Here is a 23,859-nt window from a genome sequence, read left to right as displayed (position 1 = left end):
GGTTATATAAGCCAGGAGGCCAGGGCTAAAGACATAATTTGGGGGGGCTGGAGAGATAGCTCAGTGGTAAAGGGCTTGCCTGGCAGTAACAAAGCCCTGGGCTCAATCCCCAGCACGCTCCTTCCCCCATATAAATTTGAGAACCACTGGCATATACAGTAAGTGGTATTAAGGCAACAGGAATGGTTCCATCAGATAAGAAGATCTTGAAGATAGGTGAGAAAGGATCCTCCTAGGTCTAAGCCTTAGCTCCAGTCTTTACTGGTCCTGCAGAGGAGGAGGAGGGTCAGCAAGGAGACCTCTAAGCAGTTAGAAAAGGAGGAAAGCTAAGGGAATTTAGTGTCACAGAAGCCAGGAGAAGAGAGTTTTGACTGATAATAAAAAATGGCAAAGGTTTAAAAGGAAAGATAAGAATCAGGAAGTCTATATTTTATCAAATGGTCTATAGTGAAATATTAGCTTAGTTTTTCTTATATGTTCTTTCCTTAATCTCCTCTTAGGGACCATAGACATGTTCCTAATTTTTATTTTTGTTGTGATCCTCACCAGTGCAAGTTAGTCTGGTAGATGTTCTATTCTAGATGAATAAACAGTCCTTTCTCAGAAATACCACCTATTTTTTTTGCTGGTTTTGAGCAAGCTAGCTGTGGAAAGTATCTTACTATCTGTCCTAACTTTGCAAAAAATTTTTCTCCCTGCTTTGAAGGCACTAGAAATCTTACTTTTCTTTTGTTAATCCCTTTCATAAGGAAGGTGCTCTCTTAACCTCCTCATGACATCTCCAGCAAGCTTTAGGTCATCTCGCAGTGACACAGCAGTTTTCTTCTTCCTTCTCTTCTCTTTGAAGCCTCCATTACCTTTCCTGGAAGCCCTTCTTTTTTCCTGATGAGGTTTTCTGTCTTGTTCTATTTCTCTGACTGATAATGTAATTAGTAGTCATTATTCAAGATTAAGTAAACTTTGATGAACTTTCTCTCCTCTTCTGTTGTTTGTAGCCATTATTTCGGTTCTTCCCTACTGTGACTCTCATGTTCTTTTCCTTTGCATTGTAGGGGCTTGAGAGCTAGTCTCTACCATATAATTTCCAGTAGATGGGCTCCCTCTGATAGCCATGGGGTATTTAAAACTTTATGCTTAATTTTAAAGATTGATTGAGAATTTGATGGGCTTAAAAACACGGGACTAAATACATTCTTATTATAGCTCTTTAAACAATTTAAAGATACATGTAGAAGAAGTCAAAAGTTAGGGTATCTCCCAGAGGAGAAAGGTAAAGAATTGCCTAAAGTGCTGGCTAAGAGAAGTTCCAAGACAGTTGCTGCACTTCAGGCATAGAAATGGAGTAGGGTGTTAGGTGTTCCAGCAGGGATGTCTCTAGAAGAGAATAAAGCTGATAAATTATTTAACATATTTAACTAGGTAGAGAGTTATAGAGAGTCATTTTTATAGAACTAATGTAGACTGTAGGAAGACAGATGTTCAATGAAAACCAAGCAAATAGAATTATCAACTCTAAGAAAAACTAAAAGCTGTATGAGAAAGGAAATGTAGTCACATTCACTTCTCAGCTCAGTAACCAATATTATGACATGGTCATGATAATGAAATCATAAAATATGCACTTAACTAAATTTGATGTGCGTTTATATTAGGAGGGTGGAACAAGGAAGGAAGAAGTGAGCAAACATAATAGGAAATCAATAGGTACTGTTTGTATGAAGAGGAAGTATGGTACTGGGAAACGTATAGTGTAGTTAGTTGCTATGTGCATTTTAAAGCACTACTTGAGTTTTGACTATCTGTAGATAAAACATAAAAATTAATCAAGACCAAAAAAGTGTAGTAGAACTATATATTCTGAAAAAAGTCATTTTTGTTTGTTTAAGATAGCTATACAGGGTGTTTCCTTGTGACGTTTCCATGTATATATGTATTATAACTCAAATTGGTTCATGCCCTCTATTTTTCTTTTTACCTTAATCTCCTTCTTATGGTGATTTCAACAGGTTTAAAAATTCTGTATTCATTCTTGTATAGAAAGTACATCACCCATATTCACCTTTTTAACTTCCTTCTTTTATCCTCCCTCTGCTGTCAGTGACCTCCCTTTAGCATGACCTGTTTTTCATAATATTGCTAGTATTTGTATTGTTTCTATCTTCCGCATATGAGAGAAACTCCAGTACAACAATAGTAGGATAATCTAAAAAAAGAACTGTATATTTTGACTGTGGAACATCATTTAAGAGATATTGTTAAGTAAAACCAAACTACACACAAAAAACCCCAAAAGGAACCAAAACTAAAAAACCAAAACAAAGCAAAGCAAAACACACACACACACACACACACACACACACACACACACACACACACACCCCACACCACAACACATGCATACACAGAACAAAGACGAATTGAAAAATATCTTATTTTGGTAAAAGAGTTACTATTTTAATATGCAACCATAAATGAGAGTTGTCTTGGAGATTATAGAGGATTTTTGTTTTTGGAATGTTTAAATTATTCACCATGAGTGTATATATTAGTTTTGTGAAAAAAAACACACTACAAAAGATGTGATAAAAATACCTAAGACCAGGTGCCAGTGGCTCATGTCTGTAATCCTAGCTATTCAGGAAATAGAGATCAGGAAGCTCACCATTTGCAGCCAGTCCCAGGCAAATAGTTCAGGAGACCCTATCAGAAAGGGCTGGCAGAGTGGCTCAAGTGGTAGAGTGTCTGCCTAGCAAGTATGAGGCCCTGAGTTCAAACCCAAATAGCTTGTCCCCCGCCCATAGTAAAAGAAATACCTCAAACCAGCCCTTGGGTGGTGGCAGAGCACTTTCCTAGCAATCCTGAGGTCCTGGGTTCAATCTCTAGTACTGCAAAACAAACAAACAAATAAACAAACAAAAGCTTCAGACACACCAAAAAATAAGGAAATACTTCTCAGGAGAAGAGAAGTATTTTTTTTTTTCACATGGAGTAAAGGAACAGAATTCCAAAATTGGGCAAAGGCAAGAAATGATATGGAGGCAGGAAAAGTATTCTTTCTCCTTCCATAGCATGCTGAAAATTTGTAAAAATACTCTGTGAGTTTGAGAGATTTAAATTTTAATAACAGTAACATCAATAATAACACCCCAAACGGTGACTGACAACAATGATGTCCCTAGCCATGTGCTAACTTTTTCAGATACAGAGATCCATGAGAAATTGCTTCTGGAATCCCCTAGATATAAAATGGTCCCTTATATAAAATGGTGTAGTATTTGTGTACAACCTGCACACATCCTTTGGTGTACTGCAAATAATCACTAGAGTATTTGCCTAGTAAAATGTAATAAAGCCTAGAAAAATGTAAATAGTTCAGGGAATAATGGCAAGAAAAAAGTCTACATGGTATGGTTAGTAATGATGCAATTTTTTTTCAAGTATTTTTAATCTGAGGTTGATTTAATACAGAGACAGAACGCAGTTACAGAGGGCCAATTATATTGTCTTATTTAATTCTCATGCAAACCAAGACATATTCATTTATTTATTAAAAATATTTATTGAATACTTACAACATGCTAGATATTAGGATTACAGTTTAAATAGCTATCATCTCTGCTCCTGAAGAGCTTATGGTTTAATGGGAGAAATAGACCTAAACAAATAAAAATAAATACTTTGTGACATGGAAGGTAAATGACATGGAAGGTTTAATAGAATAATAAGTGTTCTGGGAAGGTCTCCTATACAAGACGACATATTTAAGCTGAGACCTAAAGAACAGGAGGAACCCAGCAGCAGAGGAAAGGCCTTGAGGCAGGTGTAAATAATGGTAACATAGAGAACCTTTCAATAAAAGAGCTGAAAGATCAGGGAGGCTAAATAAAGAGAAAGGTGGGAGAGTGATGCTAGCTGAGTCTGGGGGAGGGGCCCAGACTGTCCAGGGCCATGGGGACTGGATTTCATTCTGAGTGCAATGAAGGGTTGTAAGCAAGCAAGGAAAGGATCTGATGTACATTAAAATCATTACTCCCACTTGTCTTGTGAAGAATGGATTGGAGGGGACAAGAGCAAAATTAGGATTTCTGGTCAGAGGTTATTAAAATATTCCCAGGTAGAGGTGGCGAAGGTTGGATACAGGACAGTGGTTGAGGAGTTGGAGAAAAGTGGGTGGGTCCAAGATATATTTTGGAGGTAGAGTCAGGGAAGACTTAGATTCCTGATTTGACCAACAGAGCCAATGTCTTATAATCTTCCTCTTTTTTTTTTAAGTCTATGAGACTAAAGTTCTAAGAAATTAGAAACATATTCTAGAAAGTATGTCTAGTAAATGATGTATTAGGATATGACCATGGACCTTTCCAACTCCAGACACCATACATGTAACCAAAACACCACATTCTCTCTCCAACAATCACTCTCAATGTTATCTAAAAGGAGAGAAATAGTTACCTGCTGAATTATAATCTGTTAATCATAACTCTATTTGTTAAGTTATCAAACAGAAAGTTAGTATGCAGGTGTGTTATCTGAAGCAGGTTTTGTCCAGGAGTTGACTGGAAAACATTATTTAGACTATACTCCAGAGATGGTGTTACTCCTTAGTTATTTGACTTAGTAAGCAGGACCAGGAGCAATAATCCTAGATACTCAGGTCCTGTTGCTAGGTGGACAACCAAGTTTTCACTTTTTGTTCTCTCCCATGGGATCATGAGCTGTGTCATTCTTGAATTTCTTTGAGGACTTTCAGTATCTTACTTGACATCATTGAGGATGGTTGCCCTGGGAAAAATGAGTTTACTCTATGGAAAAAAAGAGGAAAATGAAGTAGGTTAGTAGAGACGAGAACTGTAGCTCACCCTTCTTGGCTGCAGAGAGAGGACAAGAGAGTCCTGACAGATAGTAGGCATATTGATGGCCATGAGCAAGATTAAATTTAAAAAATAAGTAGGTTGAAAATTCAGCTATGTGTAGTGATCCTAGTATAATATAATTTCTTAGATATGTTTTGGTGATGTCCTGAGACTTTTTGTATACTATTGGTATTTGGGCATCCATAAAATGGCCCTTTTCCTTTTACTTTATTTTCAATATCATAGATCTGGGGAGAAGGGTAAAACTATAACAACATGAAGCGATCATGGCTTTACCTCCCTGGAATGATTAACTGTGGAGTAAACTGTGAATGAATCCTCATTATTCATAGGTGTTGGGATTTCCGTTTCCTGTAAAAAAAATCATACATGTTTGGCTCACACAGAGACAAAGAGATCATGCATAGGTACATCCTTGAAAAAAGCAGCATGACAAATGAGAAGTTATGTAACATTCTTGTGAGGAAGGCCAGAAGTGTTTAGCAAGAGAAGCAGGAAACCAAGTGTCAAAATCTGTGAGGATTTGGTGGCGTTTCCTTCAGAAAAGCAACAATCAACATACCACAGGGCTTAAGAACAAGAAAGAGACAGAAGGTAGCCTAATGTAAAATAGGGGCGGGGAGCTAGGGGAAGAGGAAAGCATTCTCTGGCATCTGACTCTGCTCTTTTTTAAGAACTAACTTACATACCAGGTAGTCATTGTATTATATCTCTTGCCTTAGGATTTTGCTAGCTATAACTGGAGCTGCTCACTTTGTCTGCTCCATTTGTCCTAACATTGTAGTGGCCTGGTCACCCTGTCTTTGGGGTTTCCTCAAGCATCAGAAACCAGCAGAATGAGAACGCCTGGTCTTAAGAATGGCTGTCTGGAATATGCCATGAAGTAGTAACAGCAGAAGTCCCCGTGCCCCTTGAAGAACCTGCCCATAAATTTTGATACTTTAAATTAATAAAGAGGTATTTAGAGAATTATAAAGACCGCCAAAACTCTCCAGAGTACAATTTTTTTTTAATAAATAAGTGCCTAGCAGTACCTCCACCCAGCACAACAATAAAAAAAGGAAAGAAAAGAAAAAAAATTGTGTTTAGCACAGCGTGGTGGCTCATGCCTAATAATTGCAGCTACTTGGGAAGCAGAGATCTGGAAGATCTCAGTTCAAGGCCAATCTGAGCATAAAGTCCACACGACCTCCATCTCAACCAATAAAAACTGGCGTAGAGGCACATGCCTGTCATCCCAGCTATGACAGGAAATGTAGTATAGGAGGATCATGGTTCAGGTCACCCTGGACAAACAGCAAAACCATATATCCAAAATAAGCAAAAAGCAACAAGGGATAGATGAGTGATTCAAGTGGTACAACACCTGCCAAGCAAGTGGAAAATCCCTGAGTTCAACCCCAGTACCACCAAAAAAGAAAAAAACCAAAAAACAAAAACCAAAGAAGTAACCAATAAATTGACTGGAGATTAGTGTTCTGGTTTGATGGAGAGTGATTCAGCTCGCCTTTAATAGGAATTGGGAAAGCCAATGGAGCAAGTGCAAGCTCTCTGCAAGTGTCCCTTCCTGTCCCCTCTCTTCAAGGAGCCTACTTCACAAATGACTGAAAGGGACTGAGCCTGAAAGGACTCAGCTAGGGGGATTTGCTTGGGGAATCCAAGACTTCTAGGTAGACCATTGCTTCCATCATTTTGAGAATGCTGTTTTCTTGGCCTGTTTTTCAGAAGGTATAGAAACTGGCCTCCCAGGATGTATACGATGATTTAAAAGTGTGCCACTACAGGTGCTTTATCTGGGGATGATGGGAAAAGAGGTGTGACAGGTATTCCTGATGCTTGACTAAGGCCATCCTGTTATGTTGCTAGAGGGGAGGGGAGGGATGAGGGCTGCTCATGGCTTTAGTTTCCCTTATTGTGCTACTTCTCTCTTCAGAGACTTCTTCTGAGTTCACCTAATACCCCTTCATCTAGTCTGAGAAGCCTCCTGCTGTGGAATTGTCTCCTTTGGAAACTCAAGCTTAGTGGAAATTTGATCTCTTCAGCAAGTATTTATTGAGTGCTATGCTAGGTATAGGGGAAGAGATGGGGAAGATCTAATTTACACTTTTAGGCAGCTTGTAACTACGCTGAAGGGACGAGACCCACTGATGCATGAAGCAGTTCGAGAACAGTGGAAAACAAGGTAGGAATAAACATTCCCACAGGGCGAGAGCAGCAGACAATAGAATGGTCTTGCATATAACTTGCAGCCTTTGTTGCTGGCTTCATCTCCTCCCAGTGATGAATATCATTTGGATAAACAGGATTATTGGGATGACAAGTTTGCAGATAATCACTGTAAAAATAGCAATAATGATGGAGTTCCAAGCTGAACAGACTCACCCGCTTTGGATGATTGACCTGTGCATACACAGTGTTCCCTGGAGAGTCGAAGGTGTACTCTGTGCTCTGTGAAGACTGAACTGTTAACACAAAAGCCATCATCAGTGGGAGAAGGATTTTGGGACTGTTCGGTGCTTTCAGTCCCCAACGAAGCGGTTGTTCCAAACTTTGCCCTTCCTCAGGGTTCATTCATTTTTGACAGTCTTTGGGGTTCTGGGTGGAGCCAGAACCATCTCAATCATGGAGTTTATTTCTGACTTCTCTTGGGTGTGGGTGGGCGGTAGTCTTGTGCCCTAGAGCAAGTGTCTTCCTCAGGCTTTACCCATGAAGGACTAAGTCATACTGCTTATGGGAGAGCTGGAGACACTGCTTTCAGAGGCTTCTGAGGTGGATTTGATTTATTGTAGAGATGAGGAACTGCAGGCTCAGCAAGCTCAACCGACTTGTGCTAAGTCACACATATGCTCATGAGGGAATCTGCAGGTCTCATGGTTGTCATCTTCCCTAGCACCATGGGATCTGTCTGAATAGTGATGTCCTTGCTCCCTCCTCTCTCATTAGCCAGCCCTCTTGCTAACCCCCTTCTGATCTGCTTTATGATTGGCAACTAAAAGTCTGATGCTCACCAGGATGCTGGGTTTGTGCCGTAGGAAAATGAAGGGAACCTGAAAAATAAAATCAGGAATCAGAAATGTGACAGCAGTGAGAGAGGCCTTCTTACCTCCCTCCCCTAAAAGGTATCCCTCTAGAGGATGTGAGGGAGAGGGCCCAATGGGAAGGGCAGGTGGGTATGTGGACCCTGAGGCTGGGTTTTGCTTTTCCCATTAGGACACCTCTTTCAGGGTAGTAGCAGGTGTGTGGTCATCCCAGTGGACTAGCTGAGCCAAGGTTTGCATCCTCCCCCTCTCACCTGTCCAAAAGAGATCTTTGGCAATCAGATGCCTCAGAGTCTAAACACCTGAACCCTTAGAAGAGAGAAGAATAGGAAGAAAGAAAACCTGCCTCTTCTTTTTCTCCAAACAAGTATGCACAACACAGTGATGACTACAGCTATCAAAGAAACTGTGATTAAAGTCCATGTGCTAGTCCAATGTAGATTTTCCGTAGTTAAAACACCTGAAAAGAGATAAAAGTGAAACTTCTTGAGACACATTGAGGGGAGGCCCAGAGTGTGTTTGTCTCAGGCCTCCACTGAGCCTCTTCTAGGTTGCCTGCAGGGACTCGGTGAGTTCATCTGAACCCAGGGCTCTGGCAGGCCTTCTGGAGGAGTTGGGAGGGTAGGGGGCTCCATGTAGCAGCAGGGCAGGTGATGCCTGGTAGAGACAGGGGGAAAGCAATCCTGTCTTCCTTAGGCCTTTGCTCTTGGAGAAGGCTTGAGGAAGGAGAGGGAGGAAGGAGGCATGGAGCTCCAGAGGCAGCCTGTCCCCTTTCACCATCACTTTGGTAGCCTCCCACTGCCACTATTTTGGGAATCACACAGGACATGAGGACATGCTCACCACAGCTGCTCAAGGCACTCAGAGAGGGACCTGAGGCAGACTGTTACCTTTACAGAGACTCTGGGCAGAGACAGAGAAAGATACACTGCTGACAGGGTTCTCTGCTATGCAACTGTAGTTTTGTTTGCTGGAATTCTTTGAGTCCCAAGAGATAGTGAGGTTTGGTCCACTTGAAGAGATGTTTCCTAAGTCCTGCCACCTGAATGAGACAGTATCATTTGGATTCTCCACAGAGCAGGTCAGGTGGATCTCACAGGTCCCATTCTCAGGTAGTCGAATGTGGTTGGTAACTTGCAAGTTTTTCAGTCGTCCTATGCTCAGAGAAAATACCCAGGTTAAGGACAAATGGCACGACTCAGCTCTCTGTGAAAAAGATTCACCTCTATTATTTTGTAGTCTGCCTCTGCTGTAGGCTATGGTCGCTATACTCTATAAAAGATGCTGCTTATGTTGCTTAATTGCTGATAGCAAGGTCTAGGGTGACCAAATGAAGGGTCATCAATATGAGCAGAGTAACCACTGGGAGAAATGGGAAGGGAGATACTGAGGTTGTCACCAATTAGCTGGGTAATTTGGGGCTGGTCATTTTACCATTCTGGGCTCCAGTTACCCCTGGGGTCCTTTCTAGTCTTTGGACACTGCCCCTTGTAAATAAAGCTTGGAGACTAAGCTCAGGGCCCTGAGCCAAAAGCAATTTCAGGGAGCACAGAAATGCAATATATTCAGTCATCTAAGATGACATGAGATGTAGAAATTTCTGAGACCAAAAACTAGAAAACACTGCCTAGAAGAATACCAGTAGCTGTGAACCAATGGGGACATGAGAGCAAGGCAAGAAAAGACCCCTGAGCCAGCCTTAGCCCCAGAGGAGATGACCCAACAAAGAATGGAATGACAATTCTCTGGTTAGAAGACATTTAGTAAATTTAATTAACTGAGCAGGAAGGTAGATAGATAGATGACAAGATCACAGCTTTATCATTTACTGACTGTGAAACCATGGGTAAATTATTAATATCTCCAAGACTTGGTTTTGTCATTTGGAAAATCAGGCAAAAATAGCTACTTTTCAGGTGGTTGTAAGATTTAATGGGTCAGTGCATAGCACAGGGATGGCAAATGCTACATCCCAGGTCTGAGGCTGACCTCAAAAACCTATCTTGATACTTTTTTTCCACTTGATGAATACATATAACTGCCTGTTTGAACATCCACTTGGATATATCTTAAATTTGACATGTGTAAGGACTTCTGCTTTATATCCAAAACTGTTCAGTTTGGAGCCTTCCATACCTTAATTAAGACAGCTTCATCCTTCTGTTACTTACGCCAAAAGCCTGCCTCATCCCTAATTCATCTGTTTTTCTCATAGTCCCATATCAAGAAGTCCTGGTGACTTTACCTTCAAAATATATCCAGAACCCAACCTCTTCTCACCACCTCTACTGTTACTGCACAGATCCAAGCCAGCATCAACTCTTGCCTGGATTATTGAAATGGTTTCCCAGTGGTCCATTGGCCTCTCCACAGAGTAACCAAAAGGATCCTTTAAACACACAAGTTGAATCATATGTCCTTGTAAAACCATCGGATGGATCTCAATTTCATTGACAATGGAAGTCAAAATCATTTTTTTGGGGTGGTATTGGGGCTTGAACTCAAGGCCTTGCAGGGTCGGTCTCTAATTCTCCTACCTTTGTCTCCCTTGTGGCACCACAGGTGTGTACCATTGCACCTGGCTTATTTGCTGATATGGGGTCTTACTAACTTTTTGCCTGGGCTGGCCTCAAACTGTGATTGTGATCCTCCCAATCTCCCCTCCCCAGCAGTTGTGATTACAGTTATGAGTCATGTGCCCCATCCAGAAGTCAAAGTCTTCTCTTTGGCTCTCAGAGCCCTACATGATGCAGTCCCCTGTTTCCTTTCTGACCTCATTTCCTATTATTCCTTCTTTCACTCTGCTCTGATGTTCAGCCTCCTTGATGTTCCCTCAGTACAGGAGAGTCTTACTATTTGTGCTGGATGATTTTTCTTCCAGATTCCTTCATAGTTCATTCTCTTACCTCCAATGAGTCTTGGTTCAAATGTCATGTTTTCATTTTTTAAAACTGATCCCTGGGTTTGGGTGTACAGTTCAGTGGTAGAGCATTTGCCTATTAACATGCTAAAGGCCTTAGATTCACTTCTTAGCTTTAAAAAAAATGACCACTGCTCCCTGGCACTCCTGGTGCTCTTCATACTGTTCTAATTTCTCATTTTTTCTCTATAACACAAATGGCTTTCTGACATACTACATTGTTTGTTAATAGATTATGTGTGTTATTATCTTCTTGTACTCCCCAACCAGAAAGTCAGCTCCTGTAAGGCAACAGTCTTCATTTTGCTCACTGATCTATTTCAACTGCCTATAAGAGAGCCTGTATATTCCCCATGGCCAACAAATAATGACTCAATGGACAAACTTAACCTGTCTTTAACATCTCCTTTAACACTGAACCACAGTCAGTTACTCCAGTATTGACATATAAGATCAAATATTTGTCATTCTTATCCTGGCACACACAAAGTCAATGTTTGAAAAATTTCCATATATTTCATCCTTTGAAATTCATTTGTACTATTGTAAAACAACTTGGTGTACATTTCTCACCTTTGAAGGAGAAATACTCCAAAAAGCCCTGAAAATAGACTGGCATTGAGCCCTAGGAGTGTGATTGTTGTAGAATTTGTACTCAGTCTTCTCAATAGTGTCAGAAGACCTTTGTCCCAGCAAATGAGATGGAGCCTTGCATGGCTTCCATTCTCAGGCTTTCCATTGTACTCATCTCACTTGTCCTAAGGGAGCTGTACTGTCTTGATAATCACTATCAGCCAAGATAGTCCTGCCAGTAGTGGTTTGAGTGATGATTCCTCAAAAGATACATCAGTACCTTATTTTCCAGAATCTGTGAATATTGCCTTATTCTTTGCAAAAGGAATTTAAGTTAGTTGAGGAGGTCATCCTGGATTATCTGGGTGGGCTCTAAGTCTAATGAAAAGAAGAAGAATAGTTGAGCCAGACAGAAGAGCACAAAGCTTAGGGAAGAGGAGAGGACAAGGTGACCACAGATACAACGATGCAGCCACAAAGAATGCTAATGGCGACAAGAAGCCGGGATAGGCCAAGAACAGATAGTCTTTCTGGGGCCTCAAAAGATAGTGCAGTCCTGCCCACACATTGACTTTGGACTTCCTGTCTCTAGTACTTTGAAAGAATACATTTCTATTGTTTAGACTGTAAAGCTTGAGGTGTTTTGTTTTGGCAATCTCAGGAGATGAACACACTGCCCTGGGGGCCGTTCAGTTTGCATCTCCTGCGCAGAACTTTTCCAGCCATCCTCCTTTTCATCACATTTATCTCTCTGTGTCATATGCTTTTGAGGACATGATTTTGACTAATCTGATGTGGTAAACTCATCAAATATGCAGGAGATACTAAAAGTTAACAGATAACCTACTTGTAGAGATATTTTATTTTAACAGTACTTTTTTGGGGGATACTATCTCTTAAGCCAAATGATTTCATATGAATTTTGGACCTCATGGGCTCTCTGGTCAATAAGAATTATAAACTCTCAGTGGTCTTTAAAGTTGTCTAGTCTAGTGCACAATTTAGTGCTTGAATCTCCTATAAAACATTCCTGCTAAGTATTATCCTAAAGCCACTTATGGCATCTCTGAATATCACTGATAGATTTTTTTATGACATAGATTCATAACCTATCTCATTATAGTTTCCAAAATTTTATGTTCTAAGGACATTTTCATTCTTTAATCTTGGAGAGGTAGAGATTATTTTGTGCGTGTGAGTGTGAGACAGTCTCTCTCACTCTTTTTTTTTTCTTTTTTTGTTTTTTTTTTTTTGGTGATACTGGATTTTGAACTCAGGGCCTTATGCTTGCTAGGCAAGGTGCTCTACCACTTGAGCCATTCTGCCAACCCTGTGTGACAGTCTTGCTATGTAGACTAGGCTTGTCTTGAAATCCCAGTCCTCCTGACTCAGCTTCCTAAATGCTGACATTACAGGTATATACCACCATGCCTAGCTAAAAAGGCAGATTTTTGAGAAATGATCAACATGCATCATCCAGGAAAAAACATTGCTAGAAAGTAAATAACCTTTACTTTCTCTTTATTGGCTCAGCTGCACAGACCACTATGCTGAACAAAGAGCACTCTATTAGGTCAGGCTGGCCTTTCTGGAAAGTGAGGTATTGTGACAGTCCAGTTACTTGGTAAGTCTACCACTCACTATTTCTGTGACTGTGACTGAGGCTCTGCCTCAGGCATAAGGATTGTATTTAACTCCTGGAGCCCTTGTGTGGATTACATGACAGATACATGAAATGTACATGTTAACAGTATCAAAAATATTTCACTTCTATTAATTCTATTACATATCTGGTTGAAAGGGACCATTATGTTAGATGGCATGGAGTGAGGTGATTCTGGGTGGACAGCCACAAGACCTAGATTCTGCCCCTGTTTGGCTGGGCAATGCCATTGAGTGGCTTTATTGTGGGACCTCATTCTGACTCCAAATGCTATCCCTTTCACCACTAGTGGACAGTAGACAGTGTATGTACACTTGTAGTCACATGGGATTGAAATATGCAATTTTTTGTTCATACATAATTAACCCCACATTTAGACTCACTGAAGATCCTCAGAGTGTAACTGGAAAGCAGTAGAGGGGTCTCCATGCTTATCTGGACCCTGTAAGATCCTGCGTCTGCCATCTTCAGGTTGCTGAGATGCAAGGAGTATGTCTGGGTGACGTTCAGCCGGTTTTTCCTTTTTCCATCAAGCACCATGACTTGTGGGCTTTCTAACTCGTTATTTAGCTGTATGATGGCAATAGCTATTTCATTGTAATGCCAGATGACGGCCTCCACTTTCTCCCTGTTGGGAAGCTTCACAGGAAGAGTTATTGACTCCCCCAGAACTCCATTCACCACTAGTGAGGTTTGTGAGACTGCATTCCCTGTAAATGCAAAAGGAAAAGGCTGTAAAACTGTCCCTGACGACCTCTCCCCTCCCCCAATTCCTACATCCTTTCCCCTAACCTTGCCAATCTGTCCACGCTCTTTGAAACTGAGGCCCAGAGATGCCATGAGGTGAGAAAGGGTTGGAAGTGTTGTGATGGACAATGACATGGGCAGTGGCTCTACCTCCAACAAAATGTCTGGCATTCTTCCTTAATGATGCTGGCTCAGTGCCTACTTCCACACTGGCTGGTCACTCCTGGGCCATGACAGTGCTTTGTATTCCAGCATCTGAAGTATTTGGTAAGGGACAAGGAATTATAACTCCCAGCACAGACTCCAAAAGCTGCAAGTGTGCTGTTGAAGTCTAATTACAGCCAGGCATTTATTGATTACCTACTATGTGTCCACATAGCATGCTTATGTAATTTAGAGGACTAATATCAGAGATTTACCTCATACACAGTTTTTCTCATGCATTATTTCATTTGATGCTAACAACAGTTCTTCAAGGCAGAGAGGATATATATTATTATCTCCATCTATATCTAAAGGAATGGAAACCCAGAGATTTTAACTAACTTTCCCCAGGTCATACAGTAAAGAATAGTCATGATTCTAACCTAGATCTTCTAACTACAACTACTTTTGCTCTTTTCATGCTGTCAGAGGATATCTTTTCTGCTCTCAAAAAAATTGTGGTCTGGTAGTTGGGGAGATAAAGCTGATAAATACGAAACATATAATTTCAAAGTAACGCACAATGGCCACATTATTTTGTGTGTGTGTGTGTGTGTGTGTGTGTGTGTGTGTGAGATGCTGGCATTTGAACTCAGGGCTTCATGCTTGCACGGCAGGCACTCTACTGCTTGAGCCATGCCTCCAAGACCGAGTTCTCGTGAGCCTATTTCAGAGCCATCAATGTGTGAGCAAAAAAAGTGAAATGATCACAATTCTTAGAGAAGATGCTTGCTTAGTGGCCTTTGTCAAATTGTTAGCACTTGTCACTCTATTTTCCAGCTCTGTTTACTCATCTAATTGACTATGCTCTGATTATCCTTGTACATCAGCACTCTGCACTGTGCCTGACACCTTAAAATGTTGAGATGTTCCACCGAGTCAATGACTAAAAAGCCATAACTGCTATACCACTATATCAACCTTAGTGGGTCTCTTATTTCCCAAGGAAGTTGCTGTGTGTGTGTGTTCGTGTATGTGTGTGTCTGCGTGTGTGCTTGTGTGTCCATGTATATGTGTGTGTGTGTGCCCCTGTGTGTCTGTGTGTCCACGTGTGCGTCTGTGTGTGTGCTTGTGTGTCCATGTGTGCGTGTGTGTCTGTGTGTCTGCGGGTGTGTCTGTGTGTGTGTTTGTGTGTCCATGTGTCTGTGTGTCCGCGTGTGCATCTGCGTGTGTGCTTGTGTGTCCATGTGCGTGTGTGTCTGTGTGTATGTGTGTTGGGGGACGTCTCCTGGGATCCTGATGTTCCACCGCAACTCTTGGATGATCTCACACTCATTTTTTTTTTTCCTGAACTGTCGTACCGGTCCCATGACCTGTTATGTGGCACATGAACATTGCTGTCATCATTTCTTTCTGCACTGTATCTTTCCCAGTAGCATTGTGACATACTGGTATTTGTCTCCTGACCCCTTTTCCCTCTCAGAATGAAATGAATAAATACCACAAGCAAACTCTTGAGCAAAAAAAATACACATACACATACACACACACACAATGCTATTATTCCATTGATTTAAAGTTAAGAAACAGGCAAAATAAAACAATGCTGGTAAAAGTCAGGAGTGTGGCTACCTTTGAGAAGGAGGAGTAGCAAGTAGGAGGGAACCTGGAGTGCTGGTGTTCTACGTCTTGACCTGTGTCTGGCTTTACAAGTATTAATTATCTGACAATCTACTGATTACTGAGCTAATACTTAGAATTTGTATGCTTTCTTCTTTGTATTTTTTTTAAGTTTAAGCAACTTAAAACCACAAAACCAAACTAAAACAAAACCATTGTGACCTAAAAGGACCAAAACGATTTAGCCATTTTCTCCTTCAGTCTCATTCCTATACCTCTTCCCTGTTCACTTTATTCCAGCTTTGCTATTCCTTGAACAGGCCAGGGCTTTTTGTACTTACAGTATATCTGGAGTATACTTGCAGGTGTACGTGGGCCTCACTCTTTTGTCTTTAATGCAAATGTTCTCTTTCAGAGAGTTCTAAGCTCTTTCTTGGCTACCAACCTCTACCCTCCACCCTGTATATCTAGCTGCCTTTGGATTTATCTTTCTCTATAGTACTCATGATTTGCACACTTTATAATTTTTTGTTTCCTTTGTTCTTTCTCCTCTGCACTAGAATGTCAGCTCCATGGAGGGAAGGACTGTTGCCTGTCTCTTTCACTATTGTGAATACTCTGAACAATGGCTGCCACATTAATAGGCATCAATAAACATCTGTGGAGTGAATGGATACATCTCTATCCTTCCTCTTAGAGATTCTCTGTCCAAGAACTTACATCTCAGTTGCTTTAAATAAAGAGTCCAGGCTTACCCAGTGGCCCAAGTTCTCAAAGGAAATGTTCCTCCATAGCCTAGCACACTCCTTTACGTTCCCTGGCATTTGTAGATTGCAATTGCTAGTTGGCCTTGAATTCGTGATATTCCTGCCTTAGCCTTCCTGGTGCTGAGATTACAGTTGTGCACTACTATCCCTGGTTTATTAGTTTATTTAACAAGTCATTAATTTTAGTATTTTCTCAATTCCATGTTGATTCAGTGAGTAAAAAATTGAGAAATTATGGCATTCAGGCCATATTTATTGGTTCCTTTTTATGTACTAGTTTCTGGAATGGATACTGGGACTACAAGTATGAATAAGACATTACCAGTCCTCTGAGGTTACCATCTGGTAGAAGAACCTGACAAGTAAAGAATATATATATATATAAGAATATATATATATATATATATATATATAAGAATATATATATATATATATATATATAAGAATATATATATATATATATGTATATATATATATATACATATATATATATATATATAATTTCCAGGTTAGATTCACATATTACCTCTATGCTGTTGACTTTCAAGTCTCCATCCTCAGTCATACCCTTGGTCTTAAATTTCCTGCTTCTTTCAGGAAATCTCACAGATATCACATTGACATCTTAATACTAATAGGTTCCAAACTGAACTTGCCTTACCATCCTCCCATGGCTGTTCCTGCCCTCCTCCCCCAAACTTTGTCACCTTCTTTGACTGACTGGCCTATCTGAAATGTGACTGTCCTCCCCACCACATTTCATATCTCCTTTCCCTGTTTAGTTCTTTCTTATCATTTATCACTATTCAATGTATAATTTTTACTTCTTTATATTAATTCCACAAGAACACAAATTTTTCTGGCATTGTTCAAGGTATATCCCCAGAAACAACTACAGTGCCACACATTCAGTAGCATATTTATTGAATGACTTAAGGAATCCTCCTCTCCTCTTAGTAATTCTACATCTTTCCTCTGCTTTCTCTGGTGCTGCTGATAGATCTGTTCAACTGTCATTGATCTCAGAACTATTCAAGAGCTTGCCACATGGCTAATGAAACTTGAGCAAGTTATTTAAACGATCTTAGCCTCAGCTTCTCATGTTAAAAATGGGGCTATTAATAGTTAAAAATGCATAGAATTTTCATGAGTCTTCTAAACATAATGCAAGCTCAACACCTGGCCCAGAACCTAAAACAGAATAAACAATAAATGCTAGCTATTTTTAAAAAAAAATCAGTTTCCCCAGTCTAGTTCTGGGCAGGTTTTATTGTCTGATCTCTTCCTCCCGAACACTGTAGTTCAACCCCAATGAATGACTTGTGGTTTCCCCAATGCGATTTGAGCCTTCTTTTTCTCCATGTAACAGATAATAGAGAACAAGACACAAGCTAATTAGTTAATTTCTTTCTCATTGCTATAAAAAACATTGTTGGACTAACTAGCCTGATTTGCATCAAAGGGAGGGGGAGCTGAAAATTGTTAATTTTTTTTTCATTTGGCCAAAGATTTCTGGTGTTTTTCTTTAGTCCCAGAAACTTGAACTAAACTGAATCATTATTTCATTATTTAGATAATTATTCCATTATTTAGATGAGGAGAGTGAAGCCCAGAAAGGAAAATTAACCCACTTGAAGTTACACAGCTAGATTGCAGAGGATATGCTTTTCTTGATCTTAGTTCCCTTTATACCATGACATACTCATATAAACCCTAAACAATCTTGACTTACAAAAGCTCATTTCCCATACTTTCCTTACAGGCAGACCCAGTTGAAGTTTGCTACCCCTAAACCATCTCAGGCTTGCAGCATTCTAAGTGGAAAGAGGATGGCAGTTTATCAGGCATCATTGTCAACTCCACTCACTCTCTCTGGAGATAGTCAGCCAGTCAATTCTATTTAAATGCTTTAGATTGAGCAAGTTGCATAAAAGCAGGGAGTTACTCAGTGACTACGTGGGTTTGGGTGGACATTTACCTGTGCCAAGGCAGAAGACAAGTGGGAGAGACTGGAACAGCCAGAACATGCTCTGCGAGGCGGAGACCGATGCTGGCAACCCTGAGACAATCCACCTTGTTGCCACTCTGTCATAAATTGAAAGTACTTCTTACTGTGACTTCCCCTTCCTCTGAGATGTGATGGCAAGACTTCTTCCACCACACTAAAAATTCCTTGCTACTGATGTTTAGTTTTATTAATAAATTAATCATAAAAATACATCTTAACTTTAAAAAAATTATTAAAGACTTTTATCATGGCCTAATATGTACTTGAGAAAATGTTTATAATAAATTGTTGTTGGATGGGAGACTGTGTATATATTTATGTTAGAACTGATTTGTTTGTAGTGTTGTTCAGGTCCTCTATTTCCTGACTTTCTTTAATTCCCTGTATTTTCCATTAAGCATATTTAATGTCATAGTTTCAAAGTCTTTGATAAGTTAGATATCTGGGCTTCTGCAGGGACAGTTTCTGTCTATTTATTTTGTTTCCTTGGATATACCACTTTTTTCCAATTCTTTCTATACCTTTGATTTTTTTTTTGAAAATTGGAAAAATTAAAATTTTGGAGAGAGGCAGATAGCCACCACTCCCAGTCTTTGCAAACTGGCTTTGTCCTGGGGCTGTCCTTTACTCATTATTTGGTCTTTCTCTGATTCTACAAATCAAGCTGCTATAGCTTAGATAAGGTTTGGGTATATCCCTCAAAGTTTCATGTGCTGGAAGCTTAATTTCCTCTGTGGTGATGTTGAGAAATATGGAATCTATAAGAAGTGGGACCTACTGGGAGGTGATTAGGTCTTTGGTGGTGTTACTTTTGGTTCTTAAAGGACCCTGGTTGGTTCCCCCAAAAGTGGCTTCTAAAAAAGAGCAAGCCTGGCCCCACGGTCTCTCTGGTTTCCTGTTTCACTTCTCCACACCATGCTAACATTACAATGTCATCAGCTATAAGGGCTTTACCAGACACCAAACGGATGGGGTTGTCAAACCTTGGATTTTCAGCTTCCAAAACTGAGTGATAAATAAACCTCTTTTTGATCTGGGGATATAGTTCAGTGGTATAGCACTTGTCTAGCATATGTGAGGACCTGTGCTTTCTCCCCAGCACAGAAAAATAAACATACTAAGCTCTTTCTTTACACAATAACCCAGTATTTTGTTATAGAACAGAAAATGGATTAATACACAGTCTAAAGTGAAACTTAAGGTCTTCTCATGTCTTTTTTGAACATGAAACCTTGCATGGGCCAATGTACAACTTTATTAATTCCCCCAGATAGATAGCTGTTTTTGAATCTCTTAGTTTTCCAGTCTTGTGCTTATTTCTCCTTGGGACTTAGGTGGTCTATTGAATGTCAGTGCTCATGATCTCTTGTCCAGGTTTTTGTGGGTCTGCATTCTCTGTGCATCTTTCAAAGCACTGTCTGCCATTGTCCCATACTCATGTTAGGCAACAGAGATCAAAGTTAGGCAAAACAGAGACTACCTCTCTTGCAGGCCCCAGGCAAGTTAAAACTTTGCAAATGTCAAAAGAAAAGCTTTAAACAAACTAAATCTCACAGACTTAACTGAGCAAAGAATAATTCATGAATTGGGCAGCACCCAGAACCAGTGAAGGTTCAGAGATCTGGGTGTCACTATTGTGGGCAGGGAATATTTATGGAGAAAGTACAAAAACAGCTTAATCAGTTACAGGGAGGCATTTGCCAAATCTGGACATGATCTGGTAAGTTGGTAGCCTGTGATTGGCTGAAACTCAACAGCTGTGACTTAACTATTTGTTACAAAAACATACTCCTAAATTGAGCTTTCTCTTTGTTTCTATATTGTTTTGCTGTTCCTTATGTAGGGATACAAGGTATGGAGATAACCTTAGGTCAAATTTAAGTTAACACAAAAGAGCTCTTTTCTGTTTCCTCTGCTTCAAGTTGTGTGTTAGGAAGAGAGGACTGAGCTTCTGCCTCCACTAAACCAAGCTTGCCATAGCAGTGGAAGAAAGCATGGGTTGAAAAATGGATTAAATGATTAAATAACTAAAAATGACACAAAATGTTTCCTACCATTTTGAAAGCAGCTTTTTCTTGATTTGGCATTCGGTTGCTTCTTGTTAACTTCTTAATACTTTCAGAAGTCTATAAGGTTAGTTCAGCCAGTGTGTGTGTGTTTATATGTGTGAGCATGAAACCTTGCATGGGCCAATATACAACTTTATCAATTCCCTCATGTAGACAGCTGTTTTTGAATCTCTTAATTTTCCAGTCTTGTCTTATTTCTGTGTGTTTCTCTGTGTGTGTGTGTGTGTGTGTGTGTGTGTGTGTTTTGTTTAATGATCTGTGAATGAATGAGAATTTGGGAGTTTGGAACTTTGTAATCTACCACTTTGCTGACATTTCCTGCCTGCTCTCTCTTCCTGTATACTTGTATATTGATTTTCTAAAAAAAAAATACATTCCTCAATAGAACTCTAGCAACCCAGCAACTAAGAGAAAGGATGAATAAGTGGGACTTCATAAAATTAAAAAGCTTCTGCACAAAAAAATTGGTCTCTAAACTGAAAAGACCACCCACAGAGTGGGAGAAAATATTTGCCAGTTATATATCAGACAAGGGACTGATAACCAGAATATACAGGGAACTTAAGAAACTAAACTCTCCTAAAATCAATGAATCAATTATGAAATGGGCAACTGAACTAAACAGAACTTTTTCAAAAGAAGAAATTTAGGAGATTCCAAGATGGTGACTAGAGGGAGGAAGCAGAAAGCATACTTCCTAAGTAAAATCTTGGAGAGACGCTGGAGATACACCCTGCAGGAAAAACCACCAAGAAGAGGTAAAACTCCAACACCTCCACACCCCCAACCTGCACATAGCATCCCCACTCAACGTTAAATGGAGAAACCAGGAGGGCTTCTGTGCCACCAGATGCCAGCTCCTATCCTGCTTGGGAGAAGCAGGCCACCAGGTGAGCTAAGCGGCATGCAGTACTCCCACGGACAACCCTGAGCCAGATCAGCATAGCCCCCTGGACAGAGTGACCCCCCCAGGGGGGAAAAAAACAAGAAAAAAACAAACTGAATAATAAACAAGCAGCTGAAAAAAAAAAAGACACGTAGCAAAGAGGGCAGGGTGCCCCAGCTCCGGAGAGTGGGGAAGGGGCAATCCCTCAGGCGAACTGTAAATAAACAAGCTGGCCAGAGAAGGCAGGAGTGGCGGCCCCCACCCAGCAACCCTGGAGAGGGGAAAGCTTGTAACTGCAGCTGTTGTGAGGAAAGCTCCACCAGAGAGGGGGCGAGGGGCACTCCCCATGCAAAATGTAAATAAAAAAAAAGACGGTAATTGCACAAGGCAGGTAGGGCTGTATACTGGAGAAAACAAAAGGGACGTGCATCCAGGAGAACTCTAATTAAACAAAGCCTGCAGCAGCAGATGGCTGACAGTAGGAGCCAGGTGAGCCGCAGCCTCAGATAGACATTCACAAAGCTGTCTCCAGATTCCCTTTCTTTTCTTTTCTTTTTTTTCTCTTCCTTTGATGAGACAACACCAGATGCTGAAGGACTAACTGAAACCATATTGCATTTGAACTTGGGATTTGTTGTTGTTGTTTTTTGTTTTTCCCCTTTGATGAGAAAATGACAGAACTACTTCACAGACACTGAGAAGTCTTCAGGACTAGAGGCTGAAGAACTAACACCAAAATTATTAAGACTGAAACTTTATTGCATTTGAACTTGGGTTTATTATTATTATTATTATCCTCTCTCTGTCTCTCTAATGCCTGTTTAGCTTACTGTTGATTAGTACACTCTCTCTCCCTGTTTATTTCTTTGGCTTTGTTTTTTTGTTTGTTTGGTAATTTTTTTGTTTGTTTGTTTGTTTTTCCCTTTTTCTTTACCTTCTTTGCTTTCCCTCTCCTCTCACCCTTCCATTCTAGATATCATCATCATTATTATTATAAGCAAGAAAATACTGAATTACACACAGTACAGGGACAGTAACAATAGCAAGGGCAATGATAGGAAGATGGAAAAAAGAGGGAAACCATTTTCCTCCCAATAATAAATTAGTACAGGAACCAGGGGGAAATGAAGAAATCAGATACTCAGATCCAGACTCCAACAAAACGAAGATAAACTATACCAAAGAACCCAATGAAGCCCACAAGAACACCTGAAAGAAGAAATCCTGCAAGTAATCAATGAGAATTTTATAGAGATGATACTGGATATGGTCAACCAAAATGTACAGGAGACACTCAAGAAATTCCAAGACAACAAACATAGAGAATTTGAGAAAGCACAAGAACAAATAAAAGAAACTATAGAAGCACTGTATAAACACCAAAGTGAAATGAAGAGCACAATAAATAAAGAGATAAATGAACTCAGGAAGAAAATAGACAATATTAAAGAGTAAGAGACTCAGGATATGGAAAATCTCACAAAAAAGAATGAAACAGAAATGCAATACAAAATGGAAGGCCAATCCAGCAGACTAGAACAAGCAGGAGACAGAATCTCAGAACTCGAAGATGAAATGGTAATTAAAGGAAAAACCAAAGAACTATTAATTAAACAACTCAAGACCAGTGAAAAGAAAATGCAAGAACTTACTGACTCCATTAAAAGACCAAACCTGAGAATCATAGACATTGAAGAAGGAGAAGAGGCGCAAGAAAAAGGAATGGATAACATATTCAACAAAATACAGAAAATTTCCTAAATCTAGAGAAAACTATGCCCATACAGGTACAGGTAACCTCCAGAACTCCAAACAGACCTGACCAAAATAGAACTACCCCACGACATATTATCATTAAAACAACAAGTACAGAGAGTAGAGAAAGAATATTGAAGGCTGTAAGAGAGAAAAAACAAATTAAAAGGTTCCTGGAAGTCAATGAAAATGAAAACACAACCTTCCGGAACCTATGGGACACAACAAAGGCAGTCCTGAGAGGAAAGTTTATAGCCATGAGTGCATATATTAAAAAGACTGAAAGATCCCAAATCAATGACTTAATGATACATCTCAAACTCCTAGAAAAACAAGAACAAGCAAATCCCAAAACAAATAGAAGGAGAGAAATAATAAAAATAAGAGCTAAAATCAATGAAATAGAAACCAAAAAAACCATACAAAGAATTAATGAAACAAAAAGTTGGTTCTTTGAAAAAATAAACAAGATCGATAGACCCCTGGAAAACTTGACTAAAATGAGGGAAGAAAAAACCCAAATTAGTAAAATCAGGAATGCAAAAGGGGAGATAACAACAAACACCATGGAAGTCCAGGAAATCATTAGAGACTACTTTGAGAACCTGTATTCAAATAAATTTGAAAATCTTGAAGAAATGGACAGATTTCTAGATACTTATGATCATCCAAAGCTGAACCAAAAGGACATTATCTATAATAGATCTATAACACAAAATGAAATTGAAGCAGCAATCAAGAGACTCCCAAAAAAGCAAAGTCTAGGACCTGATGGATTCTCTGCTGAATTCTATC

At 39.9% G+C, this 23,859-nt stretch overlaps 1 protein-coding gene across 1 annotated transcript; it reads right to left on the bottom strand.

Moving 5' to 3' along the window:
• Positions 1 to 3,189: 3,189 nt before the first annotated feature.
• Positions 3,190 to 18,452, bottom strand: Slamf6 (SLAM family member 6). Its single transcript, XM_020168544.2, has 8 exons — positions 18,325 to 18,452; positions 13,452 to 13,778; positions 8,803 to 9,066; positions 8,259 to 8,372; positions 7,883 to 7,921; positions 7,257 to 7,336; positions 5,151 to 5,225; positions 3,190 to 4,802 (listed from the first exon to the last, which is right to left on the bottom strand). Exons 1-8 carry the CDS (start codon positions 18,371 to 18,373, stop codon positions 4,755 to 4,757), a joined length of 996 nt encoding a protein of 331 aa, XP_020024133.1. The 5' UTR covers positions 18,374 to 18,452; the 3' UTR covers positions 3,190 to 4,754.
• Positions 18,453 to 23,859: the final 5,407 nt, after the last annotated feature.

This window comes from Castor canadensis, chromosome 11 (genome assembly GCF_047511655.1).
Source record: "Castor canadensis chromosome 11, mCasCan1.hap1v2, whole genome shotgun sequence".
NCBI lineage: Eukaryota > Metazoa > Chordata > Mammalia > Rodentia > Castoridae > Castor > Castor canadensis.
Note: the sequence above shows the minus strand (reverse complement) of the source record. Positions and strands in the feature narration are given on the sequence as shown.

Excerpts from the sequence above, each read along its gene's own strand:
- Slamf6 (XM_020168544.2), bottom strand. The coding sequence starts at position 18,373 with ATGTTCTGGCTGTTCCAGTCTCTCCCACTTGTCTTCTGCCTTGGCACA. Across the intron at positions 8,373-8,802 it reads TGCCCAGAGTCTCTGTAAAG|GTGTTTTAACTACGGAAAAT; the intron begins GTAACAGTCTGC and ends ATCTCTTTTCAG. Across the intron at positions 7,337-7,882 it reads GGCACAAACCCAGCATCCTG|TTCAGTCTTCACAGAGCACA; the intron begins GTGAGCATCAGA and ends TTGTGTTAACAG.